The 21035-nt window shown below is 37.1% G+C and overlaps 1 protein-coding gene across 1 annotated transcript in view; it reads left to right on the top strand.

The window, feature by feature from the left end:
* Positions 1–15615: 15615 nt before the first annotated feature.
* The window catches only part of IMPG1 (interphotoreceptor matrix proteoglycan 1), a 57247-nt gene continuing 51827 nt past the window's right edge, over positions 15616–21035 (top strand). Inside the window, exon 1 of the mRNA XM_051613940.1 lies at positions 15616–15764. Within this exon, the coding sequence (XP_051469900.1) occupies positions 15698–15764 (67 nt within the window). The 5' untranslated portion in view covers positions 15616–15697. The remainder of the gene's footprint in view (positions 15765–21035) is intronic.

The following is a 21035-nucleotide window of genomic DNA, read 5'->3' on the forward strand; positions in this document are numbered from 1 at the left end:
GGAGTTTGCTCCTGAAGGAGCCAGAAACTCTGCGGGAAGCCCAGGCTGGAGCAGCTCTGGACCTCATGGGAAGGACTCATGAAGGAGAAGTCTGTGGAGGACTCTCTCCCATGGGAGGGACCCCGTGGGGAAGCAGGGAAGGACTGTAAGGAATCCTTCTTCCTGAGGAGATAGCTCTGCAAGAACCACCAGCCTGTGAACTGACTCTAAACCCCATCCCCATCCCCCTGTGCCTCTGGGGGGAAGGAGGGAGAGAAACCGGGAACAAAGTGATTTGGGCCCAGGAAGAAGGGAGGGGTGGGGTAACATATGCAGGCCCTGCTCTTTGTGTTGTCTGTGTCCTGCATGTGTTTAGTGTGAAATTAAATTACTATTTTTCCCCAAGTTGAGTATTTTGCCTGAGACCTTAATTGGTGAAGAACCCTCCTTGTCCTTTGTCTCAACCCAGGAGCTTTGTCCTCCTCATCCCAGGGTGTGTGAGTGGGGGGAGTTGAGTGAGCAGCCATGAGGCTGTTGCTTTGTTGTCATGTTGTCCCAAACCACGACACTATTTTTTCCCTTACACTGTGCTAGATGTTACGAACATATGTAGGACTGTGTAAGTTTCCTCATCCTCAAAAAACATCTCAGCAAAAAGATTTTTAGTGTGTCTTTTACTTTCTGCTCCTTATTTTTATATTCAGTATGGAATGCTATAAACAAGCTATATATTTTAAAGAGGTTCTGATACAATGTATGTCATGATAAATTCTCATCCTACATTTGTACCAACCTTTGTAAAGGCTAGATGCAGTCAAATTCTTTTGAAAAATTATAAAATGTCTATGAAACAACAACCTACTTTTAGAATCCAGTCACAATCCAATAAAATCCACGTCCAGAATCCAGAACAAATAGCTAGTTTGTCTATATTATTTATACCTTTTCTTTGCCACTTATTTATAATTTTAGGACTTCTGTCTCTGTAAATCATAGCTGACAGTCTAAGGAGACTAATACATTTATTGTGTTGAAGTAGAAAACTATGAACATAACTTAGGAAAAGTATTTATCCTGGACTTCAGCCATACACACATACGTGTATGCTACACTTTGCTCACAAGTGAAATCAATAGTTTTGATGAAACTAATTGTGTGCTTTAAGTCAATTACATGCAATTTTGTAAAACTCAAGCCAAAAAGATGATGCAATCAAGCCCTTTATTGAGAGTACACTTGGGACACCACAGATTATAGCTCTCCATCTGTTGTGTGTTAATGGGAATTAGAATAAAGCTAATTTAAGAGCTGAAAGGCAATGCACTTTCACTAAAAAAGCACAAATCCAGTCTACTAAGAAGGTTACGAGAAGAAGAATCAGTAATGCAAATATAAGATACTTACCTGATGTTGCTAGCTCTCTGCAGTTTTCTGGAAGGAGGAGCTACCTTCCTGTTCAGCAGAAACCCTGTCTTCAGAGTCAGCAAGTTTTCAGTAGAACTGTCTGCATTCATCTCTGAATTCTATAGAATAAAATTATTAAGTCCCATGTGGGGCTTCTCAGCTGCTCTTACAAAACACTTAAACTGAGAACTATTCTGTAGCACACAGTTCTTGGTGTAAAGTAATATAATTTAACCAAAGCAATACAACTAATCATGTAGTATAATAAATAAAAATTTAAATTTATGTGACATTAAATGCTTTTCTGCAGTAAAGCAAAATACAATTTGAAAACATTTCTCCTCTGTTGTGAATAAAGACCAAAAATTTGAAGTAATAATGAGGTATTACAGAAACTTTCCAGTACCTTTTGATAGTCCTGTAATATTGAATGGGGAGCTACATATCTTTGGTTTATTCTTCTCAGCCAACCTAGTGGTAGTAGCCAAGGGTTTGTTTTACAGACAAGTGTTAGCACTGCCAGGTAAATAGTTTATACTTCTAGATCTAGGTATATTAAATCAGTATTACTCCTCACAGTGAATTCCAGTCTGTTCCTATGAGACATGCAGGGCACATGGCTTCAATATGGCTTCTACAAACTCAGAAGTGAGATGTTTTCGTTCACCAGTTTTACTCATTTATCTATTTTATTGTGAAATCTGCAGGGTAAGCAGTGTTTCCAAGGTGCAACAGGAAATCAACTTCAAAAGTCTTGCTGAGGGAACTCTAATGTATTTGAAAATTTTGCTGTGTTACTTATTCTATGTTGTCTTTGTTAACAGGAATCTTTTTGTCACAGATGTGGTAAGACTTTCTGTTACTGCATTAGAAAAACGAATACTGACGAGGGTATTGCAAATGCTGAAAATTTGATCAAACTGTCATACTACAGCAGAACAGAAGCCTTTTTCTAGATTCAAGAAGTCACATTAAGAAAGATCACGGAATACACTAGCTCCTTTTCAAAGCTGATGAAGGAACATTGACAGTGGTCAATGGATTCGTAAAATATTTTTAAGATTGGATCTCAGTCCATGTCTTCCTTTCTCTTGGACAGTTACCGAAGTTCTAGGAGATTTTAGGTAAAAATTACCTCTGTTTCCAGAGCATTTAATGAATATACATAGAGGCATATTCCATTGTTTTCCATCGTTGTTATTTCGTATATTGTCATTATTTTTGTCTGCTATTTGATCTCCTGTTTTTGTACTCTCTGCTTTTTCCTTATGACACATTTTATTTAACTACAACATCTGCATTCAATTTCTCTATTTATTGTGTAGGTTTGTTTGAGTTTTCACACTTGCTTTCACATTATGCTTCTGGATGCAATCCTGGTCACCATGAGGGATATTTGCTAATCACAGTGGGATTTTTGCTAATCACTTCCCTAACACAAATAACTCAGCCTTTTAATCTATGCAAATTTACTTCTCTTTTCTGACCTTCATGTGTCATATTGCCTAAGTTGTTTGAAGATTTTAATGACTTAGATAAGTTACATTTTAAAGCACAGAGTTTAAAAACATATGTGATGTTTCTCAGAAGTGGCCACTGATTTCTCCATATGGCAGCACAGTGTTGGACTTTCTGTGAAAGGGAATATAATAGAATCATAGAATGCTTTGGGTTGGAAGGGACCTTAAGGATCATCTCATTCCAGCCCCCCTGCCTTGGGCAGGGACACCTCCCACTAGAATAGGTTGCTCCAAGTCCCATCCAACCTTGGACACTTCCAGGGATAAGGCATCCACATCTCCTCTGGGGGGGCTGTTCCAATGTCTCACCACCCTCACAGTAAAGAATTTCTTCCTACTAGCTCTTCTAAATCTATCCTCTTCCTGCTTCAAACTGTTCCTCCTTGTTGTATCACTACATGCCCTTATACAAAGTCCCTCTCCAGTTTTCTTGTAGGCCCCTTCATATCTCACACTTAAATCCATTCTGTGGTATAAACTGCGTCCCAATTCTGTGTTGCAGGAGTAGATCTGACAAATGTCTAACCCTAAATCCAGATGGCACTAATCCTGAAACTGCAGTTCTGAAGACATCAGTGTGGGAAACTGTCCGACCTCACAGGAAGAAAGCAAGCCTGCCTATCAACAATTCGTATTGCACCCTGCCCTATAAATGTGACTGGAAACTCTGACCTGAAATTCAGATCAACCACAGACATCCCACAGGTTGATTCATGGAAGTCCTTAGCACAAAAAAAAACAAAAAAACAAACAAACAAAAAAAAGTAAAGTAAAAAAGAAAGTTGCTTCTTACTTGTGTTCTCTGTTTTAAAATCAGCTGCCCAGATTACATTACTATGACTAAGCTGGAACTATGCCAGGTCAGGAATTTTAGCTTAGAGAGACATTCCTTTGCATTGTTCTCTAAAAGGTGTTGATTTTCCAAAATAGTTAATTTTTTCCATCAAAGAACACAAAGCCAATTTCAACACTAAGATAGGTAGACACATTTTCCTTGGATGAAAATGAGATCCAGGGAAAAATATATGGAAAAAAACCCAAACATGAAAGCAGGACAGAATGTTGCTTTCACCTTGTGTTTGTAGTTTAGCATAGACAATCATATGCTCATCATTTTTCTATGGTAAAGTAAACACTCTATAGTCAGAATTCCTACAAAGCAATGCCATTTGAGAGATTAACACTTCAAAGGTATTTCAGCAAATGGCCCTCGTGGAGACCCCACAGATTATTTCCAGAGAAAATTTAGGTCCCACAAAAGCAGCAGCTTCTTCACATATGATGAACACACTTAGCCATCTAGAAGCTGTATGGCAAGAGAAGACATATGCTAAAACCCTGCACAGACTCCTCATAAGAGGTGCTAGACCTCAACCTAGGATTCCACATGATCTGTGCTTGGATGACCATGATTGTTTTAAACTAGATAATTTGGTCACTGCTAAAAAAAGCAATATGGAGTTTTCCACTGCCTGGCTTGTATACTACACAGACAGCATCCCTACTGCACAACAGTTTCTTATCTAAATAAACAAGCAAATAAAAGCTAGAGAGACGGATTAAACAGACAAACAGAGCAAGAGTTGTAAGTGCCTGCAAATTCATGTCAGTGTAATGCTTTTGTTTACTTGTCCTTTGGGCAGAGTTTAATTAGTAAGGGATTAGTTGGCAGAAAGATAGATCTCAGGGGACTTTAAAGCTAGGCATGAAAGAGAGAAGGTGATGGCCAGAGAGGAGGTACAAAGTGGCTGGAGTGAGGATGAGCTGAAACAGGCCGTAAGAAAAGAAGCTGAGGAGGTTGCAGAAGGTGGCTGCATGGCATAGGGGAGAAGTGTTAATAACTGGAACTGTAAAAAGCAGTCTGATATCTGTGGTGTTAAATGTACAGAGACAGCAACTGTCTTGTCTTGCCTCTAGCAAGTTCATAGCAAAGAGGCAGCCCACAGTGTGTCTTCAACAGCTATTATGCAGCAAGTTCTGGGGTGTTAACCTCTTCAGTGTCAAACTCAGCTTTGAGCTGACTCCTCCAAAACCATTTGTCTGGTTGAGAGTCAATGTGGTACAAAAAGCTGATGCATTCTAGAAGGTGCCTCTCCTTTGCTGTTCCAGATCAGAGACCTGAGGAACCCCCCGGACCCCCAGTTCAATGTACAGTCATCTCAGGGTTGGGGTGTGAGGAATCCACATAATACATCCTCTTCCATCTGAATTGCACAGAGCAGCAAATCCAGCTGTCAACAAAGCCTGGTTTCTGGAGACTGCTTTGCCTCCAGTAAAGGCCCTCAATTGTATTGTGGCATGAGGGAGCTGGGGGGCCACTGTGGGAAACTGCAGGTAGCAATGAAGAGAGGAGTTGGAATGAAAAGGATGTTTGAAAACTACCTAAATAAACACTTATGTTAATTCAATGCAGCAAACTGAAAGAAGGCACAGTTCTGCTGTTTATTTTTTGCCTAATAGAAGACAAGATATTCAGCCTTTCTAAATTATAATTCTCTTGTGAAGTTCAAAGGCAGGAGCTATCTGTATATTGCTGTAGCCCTTAAGGAAGGAAGGGGGAACTGCCAGTGGAGGGTGGTATTGTATAAGATAAAATAAGTAGCTTCTTCCTTTTTGGCGTTATCAACCAGGGGTAGCTAAAAAAACATCAAAACAGCCTTCCACTCTTAGCTTTCAAAATTACAAACTGCATTGGGCTGGAAAGCAACTTCAGGCTAAGGACAGAGAGATGAGATCTGGAAAGATGCAGAAAGAAATTAGGAAGTGAGATTAAATGGAAAGGTCAGAAAGGAGAAAAAGCAGAAATGGAGAGGATGGAAACCTGGGTAAAAGAGACTAGACAAGGGGGTGGATGGTCACCAGGGCAGAGGATCAAAAAAGGGTTCTTGCATCAATAACAACTTGATGGATTAAGTGATTTTTAAAAATGCAGCAACACATCAGAGAAAGATTGGCAATACACTAGTTAGGGTTCATTCTGGACTGATGAAGAAGGAACAACAAAATTTTCTGACCAAGCTTCTCCCTTCCTGTCATCCATATGCACCATCAATGCTCTGCAGAGCATAACTGTACCCTAACCAAGTTATAAACTGGAAGTAACTTATCCACAACTGATCCTGTTCATGCTGTGAAAACATTTTGAATTCTGCCATACTAGTTTGATTGATCCTAAGCATTATTTTCTGGGAATGGGTCATCTTTAAGCATGTGTACAGTGTGTCTTGAATTGCTGAAGCCTTATTTAGCAATCACAGTAAGAATTACAATTATAAACTAAAAACTTTAACATGCTATTAACACCATTCTAACAAAGGAGCTTTTACCACATCACATAATTCTGTTCCAGAAATTAACAAATTCTAGATAGTTTTTTTCCTTCTTACTCAGACTAAAGTTTTCTTTTTTTTAAATGTAATTTCAGCTTTCAAGATTTGATAAACTCCTAACTGTACATGGAAAAATTATTTCTGTCCTATTTAAGTTATACTCCTAAATCTTCAAGTATGAATGTATCGAAAAATCCCACTGAAAATACTGTTTTGAGCTGAATGTGGCTTTAGAGACCCTGAAACAGCAAACTGAAGTGGTGCTCAAACCAGTTTGAAAAAAGTTACTTGCACCTTCATGGGGTGTTGTTTCTGTTTGCTTGCTATGAGAGAGTATCATAGAACCAACAAGTGGCTGAGGTAGGAAGGGGCCTCTGGAGACTCTCCTACAGTAAGACCAGGGTCAGCTAGAGCAGGTTGCTCAGGACCATGTTCAGTTGAGTTTCAAGTACTTCCAAAAATGTAGACTTTACAACCTCTCTGGAAACAACTGTCCCAGTGTTTCATCATCCTTCTCTTAAAAAAGCTTGTCCAAATGGAATTTCTTGTGTTTCAGTTTCCTGTCTTTTCACTGGGCAACACTGAGAAGTCTCATTCTGCCTCTTTACTGCCTCCCATCCAGTATTTCAAAATGTTGTAAGATTCCCCCCTGAGTTTCTCTTCTGAAAGCTAAACAATCCCAGCTCTACTCTGCATGCAGAATAACACATGTATAATACATTTGGCCTTGTAGGATAGTACATCCAAACTGCAAACACTTCCAGAAATACACATCTGCAAGAAAGAAAAATAAATAGAAGTGAGAGGCAATTGGCATCTTCCTAGAAAAACAAGGTCACAATCTTACTAAATAATATATAGCACTTTCTCAAACTGCTTAATCAAAGTGAAAAAGCAATTTTTAAACACGAGAACAACTTCAAAATTACCACTTTTGGAAACAATAAAAATATACCTGTCTTCACTGGAAGCAGTCAAAACATACTCTTTTTTTTTTTTTTTTTTTTTTCCGTTTGGAATGCACACTGAATAAGAAGTCATCTAATTGTATTTCCCTTAAAGTTTATCATAACAGAACATCAAAATGAGAAAGGGCAATACAAACAAGAACTATAACATGTTCTTGAAGAACTAGTGCAAATACTTTCATATTCCTAGTCTGCAACAGTTGCATTTCCAAAAATATAGCTATGAGATACAGAATAAGGCCCAACTGGCACAGAGCCCCTTGGAAAGAATGTAAAATAATAGTAATAAACATTTATTTAACAGACCAAAATAGGATGAGTAGTGACACAAGGAACAAAACATTATCTGAATAATGGCAATGTCACAGTGGTAATGTTATACTGAATAAACCATAAAATTTATTGGTGGTAATCACATCAAAGTGAAATGAGGAAGATTCCATCAAGGGATCCAGCAGCAACAGTACCGAGAAAAAGATCTTCTGCACATACACAGAATCCATTATGTCAGCAATGACAAGTATGATACTGCCAGCTGGATAGAAAAGAGATAGGAATCTATCAAAAGCAGAAAACAGCTTGTTAGATGAGAAGCCAATACTTGTTGACATATTACCTGCTTCTCAAAGCACCTTTGACAGAAGAGGTTTTTCATAGCCTTTCTCTGAGTTCAAACACAGTAGGTTTATTACTGAATTCAACTGAAGCAAAAGACCAATAATACAGATAACAGCAGTGTTTAAATTACTTAAATGATTCTCCAAGCCTTGCCAGGCCTAGTCAAATGCAACCTCCACACTAATTCTTCCAATTTTCCTACATCTTGTTAAGAAAATATTGGAATTGAACTTGGGTATTTATTCTTGCTGATACTATATGTTATCACAGTCATTAACTTTGTTAATGACAGGTATCATCACATATACAAATCAGGCAGATCCATATGCTATACGTCCCAGGGCATAATTGAAAGAAAAACAGTGAAAGAAAAAAACTGAACAGCATTAGGCTAAACCATAGAGGGTAACTATTATCTCATGCCAAGAGGAAAAAACTAAGCCAGTATAAAGATACAAGCACAGCTAACACTTTAGATCTCTCTCTTCTTCCTTCTCACTCACTACTAAACACCTTCCATTACCATTGTCATGATTTAATGCTGTGTCAGCAATTAAATGAGTGACAATAATGTTCTCTATCCCCTCCCCCTCCCACCCAGATAGGGAAATGAGAAAGAGTAAGGAGAGAGTCTTCCTAATTGAAAACTAAACTAGACAGCTTTAGTGAAATAGTAGTGATACAAGAAAATATGTACAAATATATACAAACATGTACAGAAATGTATAAAACCCCTATTGCTCCCCATCCCCAGCAACTCTCACATCACTGCCCTGAGCCATGGGGCAGTCCTGGAAAACTCCTGGACTGCTTCCAGAACTAGTGGCCAAGCAGACAGGAACTGAGGGTAGAGATACAAGGGTCAGGAACACATGGGCCTAGGAATCAGGGAGATGGACAGACAAAATCCTTCTTGGACACCAGCCATGGACAAAAGAGATCTTGACTTCTGCAATCCCTCGATTTACACCAAGTATGACACATATGGGATGGAATATTCCATTTGGCCAATTTTGGTCACCTATCTAGACTGCTTCTCCCTACAGGAGTATTGCAGATGTGACCCCTCTGCTCCTTTAATGTCTGAAAGAGCAGATTTGCCAAGCAGAGCAAAGTGGCCTTGGTCTCCAACAGTAACTATAAACATTGAGTGTTATGAGCCCACTAGCTGGAAAACTTGCCGTGAATTCCAGCAAGTGCGCCGCTTGAAAAAGAATCCACTGGAATCAAAAATCAGCAGGAAGAAAATTTCTTTCATCCTGGCCCAAACCAGGACAACCATAAAAGGAAACTGAGCTGCCAGCTACTCCTGTTTCCTGCTTATAAGACAATATATATTGTTAGAGATCACATCTCTGCAGGCTTCCTTCATGTACCTAGACATATCTGATAGCTAGAATTTTTTTATAGCTGATAACTACAATGTTCAATTTAATTTGCAACACTGCTGAGGACAGTTTTGTGAATAGTTATTCCATCAGTTAACTCTATCTGCTAAATCTAGAAAGATCCTTTCCAAGCATCAAGACAAAAACGACTTGCCAAGTATGGGGAGAAACACGTTTTAGCTCATTACAGCTTCCCACAATACAAGCTTAAGCAGTTCCAGGAATAAAGTTGCGTATTGGTGTGCAAGCAAATATATGGTAATCTGTTTGAGCAGATGTACTGTAGTCTTTATCTCCACTGACTGGAAGCTAGTGGTCAGATTGCTGGATCACTGCCCATTAGGAAAAGAAAAAAAAAAAAAAAAGGAAGGTATTTTAGTCCCATTTAGATGTTTGATGACACCAAAGGAAGATCATATAACTATCAACATGACCATAATTTGCTGATCGTCCTGAAGCCACAGTCAGTCTAAAGCCACTTTCTTCATAATTATGCTAAACTGCACAGGTAATATCATGCTTTTTTTCATACACTTATCTCCCTTCTCACACTAAACAGCATCTAAATACATTAATCCTTTTAAGAGTGTACAGTATAAAAAGTTTCCGAAGAAAGCACAGATGATGGGGTCAAGCAGTCATCAGGGATATATTTGCAACTTGTCATCTAAATGTGTACACACAACACTTTTCCCTTTCTAAATAATAAGGGGTGTTAGGATTTCATAACTGTGTTAGTAACAGCAGAACAGCAAAGATTTTAAAGATCCCCAAGAATCTTGGAGGTATCTTTTGATTGCAGGAGAGGTGCAGACCCATGGTGATAAAAGGAGACAAATAACTGCATTGCATCAGTTGCTTCAGTTTTGTGTTCAGACTAGGATTCCATAGTGTTCGCTGCAACTGCAGAACAGAGCATCAGGCTCCTTGTTTTGGAGGAGAGAGGTATCACAGAACATGGATGAGTTTGTTACACTATTCAATACAAACAGAAGTTGTTGTAACAACTCCTTGAAAGCTTGACTTTAATGACAGGTTAGTCTTGAGCTGGGGACTACAGCTCAGTGACTAACAGTATTCATGTTGGATGAGATCCCAGACATAGTTAAGCTACTGTTTTAGGTACATTTATGACCAAAAATATGGATAGGGAAATAATGTAGGGAACAGGAAATAAGAAGTGATGTAGTTCCTAGCTTGCCCTCACAATGGCTGACAATCAGTGAACAACAGACTTCATGTAAGTGGTTGCACATGTGTATCTCATTCTTTGTTGGACCTAGTGCTTTTCCTGGGAGGAATTTGTCAAATTTCTTTTAATTTTTTCATAAAGGAAGTACATTTTTTTGCAATGCAAAATAAAATTGGAAAATTAATTGTCCCAGCAAGATGCAAAGCAAATATATAAGGCTCAGAAAGAAGGTGGACAATAGATGCCTAAAAAATTAAATTGGGTATTTTCCTGTCCTCATATTACAAGAAAAACTAAGTAATATAATAATTTCTGCAACCTTTCGGACATCTCTATTGCAGGTCAAAGACTCCTAGCCTGCATAATATTCCCTTATATGGAAACCATTCCATTCCTCTGATAATCTTCGCCACTATCCCATTAAGATTTCTAGTTTTACTAGGTATTATTGCTATTGCAGGACCAGAGAATCATTAAATATGCACGATATACCATTTTATTTTTAAAAATTAATTTCCTTTCTATTTCTTTCTAATAAAGTATTAATATTGTATTTCTCCTTTTGATCATGGCTAAAGATTGAACTGCCATTTTCAGAAAATTATTTTTTTGGACTCTGCTTGCCAAAGACCTATTACTAATTTAGAGCAAATAATTAGCTATTCACTGACAGCATCATTTTTTTCCCATGGATATATTTTATCTGCAGCTTTGTTATGCATATTCAGCAGCAGCACTCAGGTCTGCATCTTTTCACTATTAGTGTAAATCTTAGCAATTCTGAGCAATTCTGTACCACCAGCATTTTTTTTTATCGTAGCATTTGTCTCCTCTTCCAGCATAAAACCTAATGGAAACACCTGACTTTTTAAATGTTTATTTCTTTCCCTTATTTCTCATCTTTTAACAAGCAATTAAACCAGAATATTTTTCTTTTTATTCCATGACAGCTTAGTTTCTTAAAGAGCAGACCTCATAAAAAACTACCGGCTGTCCAAGGATATTGTACCAGCCAGATAATTCTTGTTATTGTGTTGATTTCATTATGGTTTCTATCAACTTGCCTAGTACAGAAGTTAGACTTGCTGAAGCATAATTCTCCAGACTTGCACCAAAACCCTTCTGGAAACTCTTTCTCTTGGTACATAGAGGCCAATTAAAACACTCAGTTGTGTGGTCAGCAACTCAGAACCTTAATCTCTCAGTTTATTTTGAACTCCTGGGTCACTGACATCTGTTATTGGCAGTTTCTCACAGTTCAAATGTACTGTGTTATTCTAAACCAAATTATTATTCCGCTTCTGGCATTTACTCAGACTAGAAACTAATTTCATTTCCACAGCATTTGCTGTGAACTATTATTTTAATGACACCCCAGTACAAATGTAGTGCATTATTGCAATGCTACCACTGTCTGTGGCCACCAGCAAAGTGAGTTATGTAGCACTCTTCCAGGATATACTGGTCAAGTATGGTTTTTAAAGAAGAATGTAAGAATTTCCAGAAGAAAAAGGTTTTAAAGAATAATTAGTCTGAAAAACAAGAGGACATTTGAAAGCACAATGTTTGAACACTGATCAGTTCTTCCAGGGAGAAATTATTTTGCTTCGATTTAATCTGGTTTTCCCTGATTGGATCTTATTTGTTCCCTGTACTAAAGAGAGAACCCAGAAGGAGGAATTATCTCTGAAAAAAAAACAGAAAATAAAATAGAGGTATTTTTAACAGTCCTGAGAAATATGTGGTTTGGCTTTTTTTTAATTAAATTACTGACTGAATATAAGTCTCGTATTAGTTCAGTGACGAAAAAAAGCATGGCAGCTGGGTAGCTGGGCAGCAGTAGAGGGAAAAATACAAATTCTGCCCACTGGAAAAGCTCAAGAACAAAATGACAAATTGTGCTTTTCATTACAAACTCTTTAAATCCACTTCAGGACTATTACTAATCCCTAAATTTGATATGCAAATGTGAACATCTAAAAATGAAATATTACTTTTAAAACTTAGAGTAATAATTTGTGAAATATTTTATCTACATTTGACTGCACAAGAAAGAGTGAGAAAAGCCATTCTTGCTCACACACATTATCTTGTTTGTTACTACAAGGGGTTTTCTTGTTCTCCCCACCATTTGCAGATATGGAGGCTGAGAGGTTGGGCTTGGATTGGCCAAGCTCAGCAGCAAAGAAGGGAAAAGAAGAACCCGAGCTTCCTCACTTCTAATCAGGATCCTAAAGCTGTGCCTGGTACCAGTCTGGCTCCTATGAAAATAATGAATACCGGAGGAAGACCTAAGTTTATTTAAAAGGTACTGCATAATTACAGATCTCCCCCTCCTCAGAGTGGGACAGGTACCTCTAGTAAATGCAGCATGAAAATTATAAGGAAGAGAGTTGGCTAGACCAGCAGGAGAAATTAGTCAGGACAACTAAAACCTGAAGTCAAACTTTGGTGGTACAGACTCCAGTTCTGATGGTATAGAATCTTACTCGCCTTTATGGGGAATATGAGTTGGCTGGCATCCCTACATAGGGTACCTAAAATTCAGTGCTATGCGTAGCAACTTTTAGATCATCCTTATGTGGCAATACCTTGAGCTCCAGACTTACCAACAATTTACATCAAAAGTCTTCTAAACATAATCCTTGATGGTCTAAACTGCAAGCAAAGGAGACAGCTCTAGTTGTATTGAAACAGCACATCAATGCATTATTCTACATTTAGTGGTTCACAGAGGTGACCATTAACTGGTCTGATTTAACCCATTTACAAGCACTTACTCTGGGTAAATTGATGTTTTAGCATAGTTTTGCCCTTCTTATGTCTTGGTTGTATATTTGCAATGCACTACTGAATTTCAGCAGAATTATTTTAATCTCCTCTTTAACTATATATAATTATTGGTGACAGCACACCAACTAGAAGCAGCACTTCTAGATTAATTAACAGTGAACTATAATTAAACACTACAGTACTAAGAGATGGAGTGGTCCCTAGATATTGCTTTATCTTTAATGAGTGTTTATCATTCTTGTTTGCTTCCACTGTGGCAGTCATCAAGGTTAGTTACAAATTTTTTTTATTACATGGAAACACATAGAAGGCAATGCCTTAACAGAAAGCTTGAAATACTCATGCTTTAAACATGATCTCAAAGAACTCAGACTCCTGCCCTACACATTTTTAGTCAGTTTACCTATGGATCTCAGTATTTTCCTTAAGTTATACCTTAACAGTAAACAACACTGCACTGTGTTCTATGGCTATTCCTGCTCCTTTACCTCTGAAACATAAAATATATTCTCCCATAAGAGTATGTTTTATTAAATGTCTTCTCCAACTCAATTTTTAAATGAAAGATTTGATAAAGGATCTCTGATTCCTAGCTCAGGCTTCACTAACAAGTCTCTGCATAGCTATTAAGTAAATCTCTTTATTGCACATTTTCAAGATGTAGTCTGATGCTTAAATTAGGTTCCTAATGGAATTAAAGTGTCACATTCCTACCAAACTCCATAGGCAGATTGCTACCTAGGGTGCTCTGAGGAAGTAAATAATCTGTGACTTTCTCCAATCCCACACTTTCAGATGTCGCCAGAAACAACAGATTCTACTACCCTCAGAAAAATTCCCTACATTTCCAGTTGTTGCAGATTGAGAGCTGAAGCAACTAAAAATAAGATAACATATTGGGAACTTCCTCTTTCAACTGTAACATGCTTGTAAATACTTGCTAAAGCTTACATTAGATACCATATCATTATGCTATATAAAGTATGTAAAGATAAGTATTGGTATTGCAGAAGAATGATGCTTATGTAATAATCAAATTTTCTCCAGTAGAAATCCTGATCATCTGCATTATTGCCTTGATTGTGCTTCTTAAGATCTTCTTAATTTATTTTGTTAGAACAATAAAACAATGCGCGTGAAACATAATGCACGTTAAACACTGAAAATCAGAAAAATATTGTGAATATTAAAATAAGCAGATCTTATTTGGTCCCAGCCTAGTCTCTGTACTAGCTGATCTGAGTAGTTAAAATTAGGCAATTTAGGGAAAAGAGGGAGGTTACCATTGTTTAAATCATAAGTAAAAATAGAATACTGATTGGGTTCGAATGAAGGTTGTTCTCAAAGTAACTTGTACTTAAGAGTGCTAGAAAACAGATTCTTGCTGTCAGTCCAGATACATCCTATGCTAAAGCACAAATGCACAGAAGTCTCTAAGATGGACAAACTATTACAAATGCCCACCTGGTAGCTTTTTCAGGTGCAATGCAACATTAAAAAAGCGTTCTGGAAAATAAAAGTATGAAATAGGCATAGCAAGTATGTAAGCAAATATTTATTTGGGAAACTGAGGCAGAACTAATTGAAAAGTGTATTCACGCACTGCCAACTCTTGGCCTGGCTATAGCTATGTGACTGAAACAGCATTTCCTACCACTGTTTCTTGTTCTCCCTCCATGCAGCACCTTCCCTCCCCCACTCCCAGTAGGCCATCAGATTGTGCCAGCTCTGAACACTGCTGCAACTTACTGCTGAGTCACACCATTTCGTTGCTGGCACAGAACATCATCATCACTGCTCTGACAGGAGTACTGCAACAGCAACCTTCTGGTATGAGAAGGGAGAGGATCTTTCAAGGCATACACAGTGAAATAGCTGAGTATAACATGTTTGTTCAGAAAAAGCTGTCTTCTTCTTCAAAGGAAGTTCCCTGGGGTTTCTGATCATTGGTTTAGAAATAGCACAGTTCTCTCTCCCATGATTTCACCTCTGCTCACATGCAACACATCCAGAATGGCCAAAGTAACAGTGTTTGAAGGCAACGGGCACTAGAAGAGACTTCCTTTGTTTATCATGGTGCCACTGAAGTCTTCTGGGGCTGACAGATGCTGCTCCAGAAGGTTAATAAGATGAAGAAAGCTCTTCCAGCTGGACCGTAAGAGGGATTATGTCTGAACAGCAGATAAACAGATTATTCCAGAAACGGACACTGCTTTTTTTCAAAACCTCGTCACTCTTGTCTTATCACTCCAGTCACCCAGGCTAGAAGTGTGTGCATTGGTGGGACTTGTCCAGCTCCTGCATTCTGGTATCTGTTGCACTCTTTGCCTAGTTACAATTCAATGCAGTCCAAGGCTGGAGACACCTGAAAAATTTTTTTAAAAAAAAACAGAAGACGTTTGGGGATTTTAGTTTTTTAGGAAAAAAAATTATTCTTCTACCCGACCTAAATATTCTTATTTCCTGCATGATTGTTCTTGAAAATATTGAATGATCAATAGACAGCATGCATTTGAAAACTGGATTAATATTTTTGATCATTTTCCTTGCTCTCCATGTTCAGGGAAGCAGAGGTAAGTTCATATAAAAGGTTTATACTAAAGCACGTTGCATGTGTTGAAAAAAATTGAAAGTTCCAAATATTTTTATGTTACATAACTATTTGTTTAGAATTTGGTATTTTGACAATTCAGCTAGAGACAATATAGTTACTGGCACCATTATAAAGGTGGAAAAGGAAATGTTGACTAAATATCTTATGTGTGTTTCCCATGGTTTACTATCTCTGTAACAGATGTCATTTAATGTTGGTTTACCTGCATATGTTCTGTTATGAAAGAATAGAATTCTAAAAAAAATTTAATAGGGAAGGGGCAAAATAGATGAACAAATATCTAAGTGTTGACACTGTTAAAGATTATCTGCCCTCCTGGAAATGAGGAGATGGTAGTAAAGCATATCTTTGTATTTACTAGCCATTGTCGGAAACCACTTCAAGAACACAAATTCTGAAGGAATAAACCGTTGTGGTGCATACACAGAAAACAGCAATACTAGTAGGGATTGCTGTAATAAGAATTGTAAAAGTATTTATAAGAAAACAGCAGCTAGCCAGTGTTAAAAACATTAAAAATCTCACAGCAATTTTAAAGTTTTGTCAACAACAAAAAACAAAATACAGTGATGTGATTTTTCCCAGTTCAGTGTCACAGATTTAGAGCTCTGTGGAATGTGTTTAAATTTGGAAGAAGTTTCTTACTAACTTTTCCATCTATGCTTTGATATTTATATAATTTAATTAAAAAACATTATAACTGCTTTACGCTTGCCCAAGTGTACAACTGCCTATTTTATATCAACCTCAACCATGCTGAGTAACTGCAGAGAATGTAAAATGATTACAGAGAAGGGTCCTCAATGGCATTTAAATATTTGTAAAGAAATATTACAAAACATAGTCTGGTGTCAATACTACTTGTAAAGTTTAATTTACTTAATACTTTTTTTTTCATCTTGCTTTTCTTTGCACAGATTATTTATTTATTTAAAAAAAAATTTAAAAATAGTGTTCTTGTATCTCTGAAATGACCTAAATCTTGTCTAGGGGACGATTACAGTACTGAAAAAATCCTTGGGAAAAAAGTAATGCACTACTTAACCCTACATTTAAATTCTAAAGCTCTTTGATTTTACTTTTTAATTCTATGCAAATATTGCAATTTAATCATTAATAATATTTTGGGAATGTGGCCAAAAAAAATGAGAGAATGAGTGACAGTTCATGTCCGACAAGAAGCAAAAGCATATAAAAATGCACTGCTTTTGCATTTAGGTTGCATGTTCTATGATGGAAAGAGACAGTATTACTTCCAGGTAATTTTGGCATTCTTGAAGGTATCATTACAGTCCATATTTATAATAATGAATTGAGAAAGTGATAGTGTGAAAGTGGGGTCACATAGTTTCACCCATTGCAAATTCTGGTTGAATGTTACAATACATTTCCCATAAAAGACTTTGGCAAAATTCTGGGAGGATGTTTTGACAGAGGGGAATACAGAACTGTATATTATCTCCCTAATAGATGTAGTAGAAGTCTTGGTGCATAGAATGTTTATCAAAACTCAGGAAGCAATGATGAATAGCAAAATTCACATAGCATCTTGCTTACGTAGCAGACTTGGGGTTTTCTCTTTTTTGATGGCTGCCAGAGGAAAAAAGATTTATTCTATATGTGCATGAGACTGATAACTTGAAAAATTCTCTCCCACCAGTTTTATGAAGTACATGTGGTATGCACAAATGCATAACAATTAGTTTTTTATCACCATGTAGTCATGCCATATATAATCTTTTAGAGCTATGTTATCTCAAATATATGCACACAGATCTCAAAAGACTTAACACTTGTGTTAAGAAACTTCTTTACCAAAGCAAAGATAATTCCAGAACTGCTATGTTATGAGTCAGCATTAGGTTTAGAAATTTTTGGAGAAAAAATTCAAAACACACAGGCTCTCCCAGTAGTATGAATACTGATATTAACGATTTCTTAATGATCCTAAAACAGAAGCTTTGAGGTTTTTAGGGCTATTCAAGTTTACAGTATATGTCAAGTGTGACAGATGAAGAAATAACAGACAAAGTTATAAAATATTCTCATCTTAAAAGAAAAAAACATAAAACTATTAATCCTTAAACATTTATAGGATTAATAATTGGGGGTGTTCTCCTCATTAACAAAACTATCTTAAACTCAAATTCCAGTTTTACCCATATCTGTATTTCAAGTTTATCAACATTGGGCTTGCTGAGTAATGACTTTTGGTACATCTTTCCCCTCCTTATTTTAGGACCAAAAAAGTCCTTCTCCCAGCCATTTGAGAGGCTGTCCAGCAGCACTTCCAATTCCACAATAAACAGGAAACTGTAGGAAGCCGTACAAAGCCTTTAGAGATAGAGTGTGCATCTTTGGCCATGACTATTGCCAGAATCCAGGGAATTACCTCAGGGCCTGAACTCAGGTCTTTGCTATTGTCCTGACACAAACTGTCTGTAACAATGGGAAGGGAAAGTAATTGGGATAAAGCCTTTGCAATGGCAAAAAAGCTATGTGCAAAATATAACAGTTGAAAAATGTTTAACTGTTGAATGGTTAAACACTGAAAACTCAGACTAACTAGTAAAATACAGAGGAGCTTTGAACTCTCCAAACTATACATTGATGCTCAACACAAACTAGCACTTGCTACTGAGAATATAAGGGAGCCAGACAGTGTTCAGAGCTGGTTTAGTGTTATTTTTTATTCAGCAAGCAAATATCTTCTATTTACCCAGTCATTCTTTAGAACACAAAGGCTGTCTGTGTGCTCTATGAAATCATTTTAATTCATTCTGACTTACCTCTTCCCAATTGGCTGTTCCAGTTCAGCAATAAGTGTTGAGGAACATCATGACTATAATTGCTCTAGAGAAAAGGGTTAAGAAAATTTGTGCCAAAATGAAAGGAAAGTCAAAGAACACAAAGTTTCAAAGAAAAGAATTTAAAAATATAAAATAAAATAAAATAAAATAAAATAAAATAAAATAAAATAAAATAAAATAAAATAAAATAAAAACATCTGCGTTTTGCACTGGGATTATTTTCTACTTTCATGCATAAAATAAGAATTACCAAGTTAACTTTATCTTTCTTTGTTGTGCCTATAAACAAATGAAAAGTAAAACTTTTTTTTTTTTCTCCTTTTTTCCCTTTCCAAATAATTTAACACTGGATTATATGTGGGGTTTAATCTTTTCTATTTCCTGGCTAAGAGACAAACTTGAATAAAAGTACCAGAATATTATCCCTGCATCTTAAAAATTAATTCCAGATATAATCACACCCATACCATAGTGATTAGTGACCTATATGTGAATGAGCAGTTTGATGTGTGGATTTTTTCTCTGAAAATAACTGTGGACAAGAGGATCACTACTAATAATAAAAGGTTTTCTCCCTTTCAGGACATTAATTTACAAGCTACAATAAAGTAACTTCACTAGAAATCCTAACCTGCTAGAAATGCAGGTTATTGCTTATGCTATTCTTCATTTCTCAGCTAATTGTGATGTCTTGGTGGCTTCAGCAGTATACTAAATTATATGGCCAATATTCTTTAGGTATAGCAAATACAAGACTCCTTCTGAGAAGGAAAACTGTATGCATTCTACTGCATTTTGATGTTTTAAAATGTTTTAAATATTTTCCCCTCTTCTTTTGAACCTGTATCCTAAGTCACATCCCTTTGGGATTAAATGAGTCTTCTGCTTATTCTCTATCATATAATTCATTTTTATCATCAATTACGTGCACTATCCTGTGCATTCCATGCATTTCACATGCCTAGCTGTGTTTCAAACAATTTCTTCCCTTTAGGAATGTGTGATATTGAACAACACACTTCCTAAAAAGAAATAGCTGTCTACTAGTATATGCATCTATATTGACATTTAGTCACTAACAGCTGCTAGTTACTGGACAGACACTTCAGAATAGTAGCACACCTGGATAATCTAATGTTAAAAATCATCTGGGAGTACCCTGACAGCCACCAGTATAGGTGTGTTTATACACCCTTACATAATTGTAGCACACCCTGTGACATACTGCCAGTTTTACCTCTACAATATACCTGAGTAACACTACCATCCTCATTTCACAAAAGCAAAAAGACTTGAGGTATAACCTGGAAGGAGAATCCCTGACCTGTCGTCATTGCAGACATTGCAGTCATAAAGCAGGAGAACATCAGAATTTAGCAGGTTGATTCTCAAAGCAACTGCCCAATCACATAGACTTCTGCACATCAGCAGGACCCAGACTCATAGCTGTGCAGCTACACAGATCATTGTACTTAGGCTGTGATGCTTATCAGCACAGTTGTGAGGTTCTACTGGTTTTTAAATGTCTGCTTCACTGCAGAACCAAAAATACCTTAATTTTGGCCACGCTGAATCTTTCAGTGCCTCTCTCAGGTATCCAATTGTACAGTAACAATTTTGGTAATCTTGTTACCTGAAATACCAGTTTTAGTGAGCATGCTCCAGGTATACCTTTCATACATGAGCCAACATAGATCGTAGAAGCCCCAGCAGATTTAGGTAGGCAGTAGTAGCGCACTCATCTTTCATTATGTGATTCTGTGGTTACAGCACAAAATGAAGGCAGTTCTAGTTAAGTTTTTTTCCCTTTCCTCTTCTCCCTCAAAACTAGATTGATTTCATCTAGCTCAGAGATTGGCCTTACTCAAAGCAAGGAATTGGACTAGGTGACCTCCAAGTGTCCTCAAAAGCTAACTTGGTGTATGCAGTTTGACACATAACTAAGTGAAGTAAGGTTAAGTTCAAGTCACCCTATGTCAAAAATAAGATGAAGTCAATTAACTGGAGTCTGTAGATTGCATGGACATCAGGTAGATTGAGTGCCCTGACACTGAAAGTAAAACTGACCTGTTCCAATTACACAAGTTCAAGCAAAAAGATGGCACTGTGGCTTCCAACTTTCTTATATGCCAATAATTCTAATCATCCTTCTATGTTAATACAGTTACCTCAAAAAACCATTCTGCTCTGCAACTCTTTGACCCACAGCATCACAATTGTTGAAATGTTAACATACATGATACTACACCCAAACGTGTTTTTTTTTAACATAAGGATAACAACAGGAATATATCACATAAGGATTCCTGAGAGCCTTACCTTAGTTGACTACTATGTTAACAATAACATAATTCTTCACCTTCCATAAATGTAAGATTTATGAAAACTCACCACTGTAGTGCAAACAGCAGTGTGCAGAC

The sequence above is a fragment of the Apus apus genome, chromosome 3 (assembly GCF_020740795.1).
Source record: "Apus apus isolate bApuApu2 chromosome 3, bApuApu2.pri.cur, whole genome shotgun sequence".
Classification (NCBI taxonomy): domain Eukaryota; kingdom Metazoa; phylum Chordata; class Aves; order Apodiformes; family Apodidae; genus Apus; species Apus apus.